The sequence below is a fragment of the Oratosquilla oratoria genome, chromosome 25, assembly GCF_046742065.1.
Source record: "Oratosquilla oratoria isolate Oo_2021 chromosome 25, ASM4674206v1, whole genome shotgun sequence".
Classification (NCBI taxonomy): Eukaryota; Metazoa; Arthropoda; class Malacostraca; order Stomatopoda; family Squillidae; genus Oratosquilla; species Oratosquilla oratoria.
In genome coordinates this window covers 33,299,520-33,309,519 of record NC_134801.1, presented here as the reverse complement: position 1 = coordinate 33,309,519, position 10,000 = coordinate 33,299,520, and the positions used below count along the sequence as shown (strand labels likewise).

At 39.7% G+C, this 10,000-nt stretch overlaps 1 protein-coding gene across 7 annotated transcripts in view; it reads left to right on the top strand.

The window, feature by feature from the left end:
• Positions 1–10,000, top strand: part of Aplip1 (JNK-interacting protein Aplip1) — a 54,460-nt gene that overhangs the window by 14,135 nt on the left and 30,325 nt on the right. For 5 of the 7 annotated variants that reach the window (XM_076208622.1, XM_076208620.1, XM_076208623.1 and 2 more), the window contains exon 3: positions 4,118–4,285. The exons of the other annotated variants lie outside the window; for them this stretch is intronic. In XM_076208622.1, the coding sequence (XP_076064737.1) occupies positions 4,118–4,285 (168 nt within the window). The remainder of the gene's footprint in view (positions 1–4,117; positions 4,286–10,000) is intronic. 7 annotated transcript variants of the gene reach the window in all.

The window sequence follows — 10,000 nt, the reverse complement described above, 5'->3', positions numbered from 1 at the left end:
CTTTCTCCACAGAGCGGTGGATGTATGGAACAAACTGGACGAAATGATAGTGTGTGCAAAAACCATACACGAATTTAAGAACAATTTAGATACTGCGAGATACAAAGACGGGTACCACGAGCATAGCTTCCTTTCTCATGAAATACAACTAGGTAAATACACACATACACACACACGCACGCATACACAACACACACGCACACACACACACACACACACGCACGCATACATACATACACACACACATACACACACACACACACACACACACACACACACACATGAGGTATTGGAGGAAGTCGTTTGACGTCTAAATACGTTCAGCTGCGACCTGACGCCATAGCAGGCGTTGAAGGTCACCAGCGTTTATGTTCCCGCCCTCTGCCACGAGCGTCTGCAAACCACCCGTACCAGGCGCATGCGCAAACCATTCCTGTTAATCTTGCGACAAAACATATTCAGTGAGGGAAGCCATATGTCATGCAAACTGGAAGAGAGATGGAGTTCGTTTTGACCTTTCCCGTAAGCCTTCTCAAGGACACACCGATACCAACACGGACACCATGTCCTTTGCTTTTCAAGTTTCCATTTTTATTGGTACCAGAAAACCGCTAGGAACCATTTTTGTTTTCCCTCCTTGGCCTTCCTAGCGGTTATCGCGTGTTATGGGGGAGGGAACTGCGCATGCGCGGGTGTGGTCCTATAGAGAGACTGGGAAATTCCGATCATTGTGCTCAGCTGTTGAGACCCCCACCCCACCCCACCCCCGCTCCCTCCGCGGCGACATCAAGGTGTCAAGCAGTACGAAGATGTCCGACGGCTTGCTTACGCACCTTGGACTCACGAACTACCACGTCGTCGGCATAAGCTGGGAACGAAGAAGTGACGGAATGAAGACGGAAAGGAAAGCGCCCACCTTCCCGCGACTACCTCCTCTTCCAGTCCCTATTCTTACGTAAGTCTCCTTCTTGCCCCTCGTCCTCCACCCCGTCCCTCCTCCTTCCTCCTCTCTCCCTCCCCTTCCATCCCTTCACCACACCCTCCGGTTTCTCTCGTGCTCCAGCTCTCCCGATCCCTGAGATACCCACCGATGCCGATCACGCCTGCCCCAGCTCGGCCCTAACCCCCCTGGCTCGGAATGCTCTAGGCCATCCTCCCCCTCGCCCCACGCCCTTCGTCCCTGGTCCCTCGCCCCTCTTCCCTGCTCCTTGCTGGCTCTTGCGGCGCACCCGAAAGGTAAGGCTTGCGTGTAGTTTGGCTCCTGAAGAGCGGGCTGCTGGTGACGCCGTAGCACCAGATGGATTTGCTCTGCCATCGCACCTGTCTGCGAGACATGTGCTAGGACGGACTCCACCTGTATGTCTTTAGTCGCTTTGCGCACCTGTGTATTGCTCCTCCAGTGTCGCCGACAACAGGGCCACCCGCCATCAACGTTTTGAGGTTCAAGATGGTTCTCCAAACAACCTGTTTGTGCGCATCCCTGTGTCTCGGTGCTTGTGTTTCAGCGAAGAGCTTTTTTTTTTTTGTGTTCTTTGGGTGATTTTCCCAGGTGCTGGAGACCTGTGGTTTGTCCATAATTCTTTTTTTTTTTTTAATCCTGGACTTTCTGTTGTGTCATTGTTTTTCTATTTTGTTTTTTATTTCTTTATTTCTTTATCTATTTGTTGATTTATTCATTTGTTTATCTATTTGTTGATTTATTCATTTATTCATCTACTTATTTATTTATTTATTCTATTTTTTTTTGGCAGACGCCATGTCCATGATCTTCTTGACTCCACCTGTGATCGTCTATTACGCGTTGACAAGACTGAGGCAAACCTTATATTATTCCATGAGTATTCTTATGATTCTCCTAGTTTCAAGTTCCTGGTGTCACGACTGAGAACACGCCGAGTTATCAATATGAACGAGTGTGTGTGTATGTGTGTGTGTGCGTGTGTGTGTATGTGTGTGTGTGTGTATGTGTGTGTGTGTGTGTGTGTGTGTGTTTACTCGAAAAAACTAATAAGTGAGGTGGAGTGATTCTGCCTTGTATGATTGTTAGGCTTCTCATGTTTTACAAGTTATGATCTGACATAGTCATTCTCTTCAAGAAGATTGTCACGGATGTCTGTTGGTCTTTTTTTTTTTTTTTTTTTTTTTTTTTTACCTAAAATAAAGTTTCATGTCCACAACTTAGGTAATCTGATTCTTTCCCATTGCCTCGGCTGCACTTGTACAGGCTGGTCATATAGCCTCTCTCTCTCTTCTTTCCTCCATTAATAGCAACCCAACATCTCCAATATTTTACCTTGTGTTCAATCTTGTAATTCTGTCATTCACTTGGTGGTCACTCATTGTACTCTTAGTGATATTATTTGTTTCAATTTATGTGGGCTTCACACTATTCTTGATTGCTTTGATCTTGGTCTGAAATATTGAATTAAAAGTATTTCCTCTATTTCTTCAAGAGAATAGTTGTTATTATCATTCATTTTCAACGCTTACCCATTCTGAATGTGCTCTGTTATCTATGTTGTTTGTATACTTTTTTGGGTCAAAGTTTTGGTTAAAGGTCTTTTTTTTTTTTTTTTTGTCTGTTATTTTTTTGTTCATCAGGTTTGCAGGTTCCCCCGTAGGCTCTTTTAGTTCACGGCTTGCTTGACGATCGTCACGTCCAAGATGGATATGGTCTTGTTCTGTTAATTACTTACCGCCTTCATTCTTGGGGAAAAATCTTCTGCTTGTAATGCCTCAGTCTGCGTGCAGTAATGTTTATCTGTCCGATATAGTCCTTATCTTGGATATCTACTCTTACCATACAACAACAATCTATCCAAATTTGATGGTCTCTTTCAATGTCGAATATCTTTAGGACATTAATCTATCTTATGGATTTTTTCTAAATGAAATATTAATGTAGGTGTTGTCCAAATGTATGATATGTGATTGTCATTCTTATTATTTATCCTTTTTGTTTTCTTGTTTTTTATGTGTATTTATGCTTCTCCCGAGAAATACATAATTAACTGTACAACACATATATAGTTTCACATATACTGTATGCTTTTGTAGTTAAAACGTTACACTATTTCTATATTTTATTATGTAATAATGTTCTGGTCATTCTAATGTTTCCCATATAGTTAAACTGGTGTGCAGGAACTTCTAATTAGATTTGATAGTCGCAGTGCTTCACAAGTGTCCGTAGTATGCTAATATTCACTAAAAAGTGGCTTGCCTCCAAATAAACGGCTTCTCTTTTGCAATCTGTGCCTAGATACTTTAGTTTGTGTTAGACAATGATTAGAGATAAAGATTTTACCCAGAGTCCTCGTGCACTGCGTCATCTTAGCGTTTCTTAAAGGAGTAAATAACGGTAAGTTAGTATTGACACATTATCAGAAATACACATTCGTTTGTCCGAGATCCGGTATAAGGCTTTGTCCCAAGGGTGGCTTAACACTACCCCCCAACCCCGCCCTCCCCCCTATGGTACAGAATCGACCCAACAGCTCCTGTACGTCCCTGTCCTTTGAAGTCAAGTCCCTCTTGGCAACAGTCATCACCCTAACGCCAACCACACTCGCTCTCTGGCGATGGAACTTGCCAGCTAGTTTCCATCGATTCTTCCCGTTAACTTATCATAACTTTTATATCAACCCTGTGACTGAATTTGGTGAGGTTCTGCTCCCCTAACAATCACGTCTCTCTTCCGCCCCTGGACGCTCCCAGAAGTCCCTGACTAATACACTCGGATTGTCTTCTTGCCTCCTACAACGCCCCCTCCCCACCCGAGCAACAAGCAGAAGCTTTCGTTCAACCTTGCAGAAGACAATGGGTTCCCCTTAGTTAAATAAACTCGCCTGGAGGCAGCCACAATAAGTACTTAAAGGAACAGTGTTCCCGAACAGAGTATTTGAGATCAGCATTAACCCTTCCAGTTGGCAAAAGGCTTCCCTTGGCTGAAAATAAAGACGCCTGGCGGTAGCCCATAAATACAGAGGAGGGGTGCTGTCTCACACGGGAAAAAGAAAGATCATTCCCTACCATTCTGACCCATGCCTACATTCCCTATCTTCGCTGCCCCTCTGCCAAGACGCGCACTAACCTTTGCCATCCTCCTTGGTTGCAGCCTTCAGCACGGCCTCCCTCTTGGCCCTACGGACGCCCTCGCTGGCCGAAGAGCTGCAAGAGGCGGAGAGCGGCGTGGCCTCACGGTCCTCCTCGCCCGACACACTCACACTTATCAACAACCACTCGAGGCCCATCCTCGTACTCAAGTGCCACTCCTACCTTCGAGGTGAGATGCATAATTATAACCCAGTCAGTCTAGAGTTTGGCCAAGATAAAATTGGCCTTTGCAAGACAGATTTAGTCTTTACCCCCAAAACATAAAGATGGAAGATCATATATTGGAGAAAGTCCTTATTTTCAAAACGGCTACCAAGACACATACTGTCCATAAGGTGACAGTATGGCCGTTTGTAAAACAGAAAGGTTATTCAGTATATTGAAATAATATATTTTATAACAGTGTCTCTGAAATTGTATGCATGTACAAAGGTCTCAATTCCCTATATAAGGGGGTGGGAGTGGCCAAGTCAAACGTACACAAAAAGGCTCACCTACAACACTCCTCCCCTCTCGGAAACTTTAAGTGGAGTCGCTTGCTCCTTGCCCCCACCACATTGTGTGTGTGGGTGGGGGGGGAGGTGACAAAAATTACAATATTATCAGACAAGAAATACATTTAACCAAAAAATAATCATCATCTGAAAAATATTTATTTATCATTGTTCAAGTATTACTTTATAGTTTATACTGTTAGTAAAATACGTTTAAAGAAAAATAGGTATGCTAAAATATGGCCAAATGAAACCTAAAATTTTGCAGGTAGATAAAAACAAATATTGCTTCACAGCATCAATATCATATTGCATATTTTTTGCAGTTTTTTATGTAATATCAATGATAATGCCAGTAATGTGACATTGTTTGTGATTCTTTTTACATATTGTCATCTTAATTGGCAATGTCTTCTACGAACTGGAATATTTTTACCATGGGATTTTGTTACTTGAAGTTCTATTTTTGAACAAAATAGACAAAAACAGTATCTTTAGATCACTGTTCCAGTGCATCTACGTGGTAAGATCAACAAAGAATATTTTTGTGAGTTCTCTTTTTTTTTTCAAGAAGTTACCAGAATTTCTGGACAAATATATTTCCGATGAGCAATAATAAACTTATAACTTATCACTTATCTCTTATCATCTCTAAATCTGCAATTGCTTTAAGAACTCACTTTTTTCTTATCTAGGTAAATTACTTTTTGCATATTTAGGAAAACGTGTGATATATTGTTTTCTTAAAGGGGCAAGTAAATTGAGCTTCGGCCAGAAACGAAATTTGCAACACCAGTCTTGTTCCGATTTTGAAGAGCAAGAATCCTGCGGCAGCAATGAACGAACCGTTCACTCGGTTCTTATGTCTACACTGACCCCCTTTTTTCCAAAGAAGCATTTACAACTCTACCCTAGCTTCCAAACTGAGCTCAGTTTTCAGAAAGATGTTGCGATCAGTATCATTCCCTACTTGCTGGAGAATCACAGACATCACAGCCATTCATTCCCAAAGGCATTCCATCGGCTGATGTCTCCAACTGTCGACCGATTTCAGCTACGTCGATACTTTACAAAACTTCCGAACACCTTATCTCGACTCGCCGCTCTCACTTCTTGGAACGTTCTTGAGTGTTGCCATCAGACCAGTTTACCTATCTCAAAAAAGCCTTTAAACTTCCTACGTTTTACTCGCAATTTTCCATAAAATTCAGCAGGCTCTCGATCGTGGACACGAGTTAGGGTCGTCCAGATTAATCTTTCAGTGCCCTTCGATGATGTCAATGGATGGAATTGGCATTCAATTGGAGTCAGCGTCTTTTCCAGTGTTGTTATTTTGGTGCACTTTCTGAGGGCCTGCATTCATTGTGTGTATCGACGGCTGCTACAGTGGTTGACACAGTTTACCCAAGAGTAGTGCACTTGGGCCCTTCTTGTTTAACGTCTACACTGTGGATCACCAATGATGCGACGTTGAGCTGCGTCGATGATGCTACGCTGAGCGCGGTATTCGATTTACCCCAACCTCGAGATGCTATTAGCAAGTCACTGCATGACAATGTCTGAAGCACTTCAGGTCTGTGTCGTTCCAGGAACATAAATTGGAACGTTCCGAGGTCGAAATGCTTGTGCATCTCACACTCTCATACCTCGTATCCTCATGATGCACTACTTGTCGACGATTCAGATTCGAAATTCTGCAACGAGTTAGACATCTTGGGGATGACGTTCAACTCAAAGTTTACTTTCAAATGGCATATCCAATGTTTACAGGAAGTTCAACGATGAGCCCAGTTCTGCCGCCAGCTGCTTTTGCTGGTTCAGTCTTCCGATTCATAAATGCTGCATTCCCGCGTGGGCTTTTGACACTGCATCTCCCTGCACCTCTCTGACATTTTCGCTCTGTTAGTTTTCTCTGTGGTGGAAATGTATGGTGTGATGTTGGGCATTGTCACAATATCTTCTCTTTTTCTCCTACGTTTCAGGTGTGTTGGGATTGCCGATGAACATTCTGTAGTGCTTGTGTTCTTCAAACTCCACCTGTGCTGTTTAACTTAGTAATCATGATAAACAATTTCTCTGTTTTTTTTTTTCATACAACTAATAACCCATTGTCAGAAAGGTTTCCCTTTCCGTATGTTTGAGAATTTACCTCTCTTGAGTATCATATCTATCTCTGATACAAAATTGTTTAAAGTGACCTGCTCTTCACAAGTACCATGGACGACCTATAATTTACTAATAGGATTCTTTTCTGTGTAGATTAGTAGCCCGGCTGGTGTGATTCCGTTTCCTTGTCTCTTCTGGAAGTCTAAGGGGGTTCTTTTGCAATTCTAAAACAATCTTGTGTGACTCTTTTCTAGTTCTGAAGGAGTCCTGGGTAGTTGTTTTTTTAATTATATATACACACCAATCCAAAAATATATACACACACATAAAACGCACGAAAATGTGTGGTTGACAATTGTAAAAATTAACCCAAACTATAAATAGTAAGTTGAAACACAGAGAAGGAATATATAAGCTAAAAGTTGACAGGATAGTTTATGAGGGAGTCGAAAAAGTTCAAATAATGATTGTAATACAAGGTATTCAGCAAGGAAGAGAATTTTGAAGGAAAAACGTATCAAACAGTATAAAGATGAAAAAGCACGGAGTGAATAAAATTCTGGAAATCCTAGAAAAGGCTCCGAGATCAGATGGGATCTCAAATTGTATATTATGAATGTAGAAAACAATTAGTAAACAAAATACAGACACTGTTTGTCTGTTCACTGGAAGGAGAAAGGGCACTACAGGATTGAAAAATGGCAAATGTGGTACTAATATACAAAAGAGGAAGTGGAGAGAATCATTTGAGTTATAAACCAGTACAAGTACAGCAACAAGCCCAATAGCCAAAATGCTTGGAAAAAATGATGAAAGATAGGTGAATGAAATTCTTGGAGGTCTCCTGAAAGACAACCAATTCGACATCAGAAGGTTAAGGTCTTGTGTAACAAACCTATCAACTTTTTATTCAAGAACGGTTGACATGAAGGAGAGGGTTGGAAAAGGCTTTCGATAAGGTGCTACACTAAAGATTATTGTGGAAGTTGGAACATATTTAAGGACTTAGATGAACCATGCCGGAATAGATCAAGGAATTTCCGAAGGGCAAGTGCATCATGAGAACAGTGCTGAAAGATGAAATGTTGGGTTGGAAAGATGAAACAGGTGGAGTACCACAGGGCTTAGTACTGACACCAGGAATGTTCTTGATATGCATTGACGATATGATAAATGTTAAAGTTAACCACATTAACTTATTTTGATGATGCTGAGATTATGAAAAGAGTGATAAGTAGTGAAGATTGTAAGTTGTTAATGGGAATCTAGATAAGATTTACGAATGAAGTCAGAAATAGAAGTTAAGTACAAGGAAAAAAAAAATCTGAAAATGGCAAAGGCAAGTAGAGACCATCAACAAAAGATGAAACAGTCACAAAAACAAAGGAGAAAATTATCTGGGAGTCTTAATTACGGATAATCTATCGTTAGAGACCATATAAACACAATAACGAGTGAGACATGAATTACCAATAAACATAAGTGTAGCATTTTATTCTATGGATAAGAAAAATGGAAATCAGATCCACCCACCCAGACAGGAATATGAGGTGGTGGTGTGGTTGTCATAGAAAGAGAAATGTAGAAGAGAAAGAGAGAGAAAGAGAGAGAGAGAGAGAGAGAGAGAACTCTATGGACAGCAATTAGAGTGATACCTAGCCTAGCTGAGAAGACGCATGAAGAAAGATTAGAAAGAAAATAAAATTAAATAAGATTTCCCACAATAGAAGGAAATAGAGGTGATATGATAATATATTTAGACAGGAGACAAGAATGGAAACAATAAAAAAAGAAAATCTACTAGTACAGAATGAAAGATCAACGAGAGGACAGCAAAAATTTAAGATAGATTTGTATTGTTTTGTATTGTATTTTGATTTATTTTACTGTAATCGTATTGTATTGTATTGTATTGTATTGTATTGTATTGCATTGTATTGTATTCTGTCATGGATAGCTAGTTCTTCTATTCTTGGGGTCGATATCGCACCGAGGAAGTGGAGTCATAGATGAGGTAAAAGAAAATATCTAAGTAGTGGAGCAGAACGAAGGTATAGTATTAGATAAAATCGATCATTGTTACTTTTTGAGTGAAGACTATTCTACAATTATAAAAGAATGCTAAGTGACTTAGTCTATTGGGATGTCACTAAAGTTCCTAGTCAATATGCTATACGTGAAGAAGATAGGCTGCTTGACTGATGTAACTAAGCACAGTTTTCCACACAGAAGCATAATTTTCTGAACAAACTTAAATAAACAGTTCGAACATCAATAATCTTTAGGTTAAATTTGTCAAATGGATAAATAGACACAGGACCCCGTGATCACAGTCCAACCCTGTATTTTACAGGTACACAAAATATGCACACTCACATACAAATGCAAACATATACAAACGCTTATACATACAGGCACACATTAAATACACACACATGCAGATATATACAAACAAACACATATCTGCAAAACGTACATAAACATATATGCACACATAAACATATATGGGCAAGCACACGGGAGGCAAAAAAGTGAGTCATTATAGCAATAAAGAAATAAATAGAAAAAACATAAAGATGAAGGAAGTGATCATGATTGAAGGAATGGCCGAAGTAGTGAAGAAAGAGGCTTCGAAGTGGCATCCATCCTAAAAAAAAAAAAAAAAAAAAAAAAAAAATAATAATAATAATAATAATAATAATAATAGTAATAATAATAATAATAATAATAATAATAATGACATGAGGCAGAACATAAATAATTGATTATCATAAATACAGCTGAACAATTGAAAAATATTGCAAAGAGCAAAAGTATAATCTCTAGTGGGAGACTTTAATTATAAAGAGGTGATAAGGTAGTAGGTAACAGGTGGACGTGAGGAACCATGGGACAATACACTCTTAAACATATCAATGAACAAAATGGGTGAAAGATTTAATAAGATATAGAGGTGAAGATACACCAGCAAGACTAGACTTGATTCTAACAAAAGAACTTGAGATGATTTGAACATTGAATTACTAGTACCCAACGGGTAAAATTGATCATGGAGGAAATTCAGTGATATAAAAAAGAAGAAATGGGAAATCTTCCCGACATTTCATAACGCAGAGGAAGAAAAATACGTGACAAGGATTTTTGGGAGAAAATCACACATAAAATAAAAGACTGGTTGAACAAGAAATAGACGATAGGAAAATTAATAAATACGTAGATAAGTAGATATATAAGAGAATAAAAATAACAAATAAATGTATAAACACATAAAGACATGGAGTGGG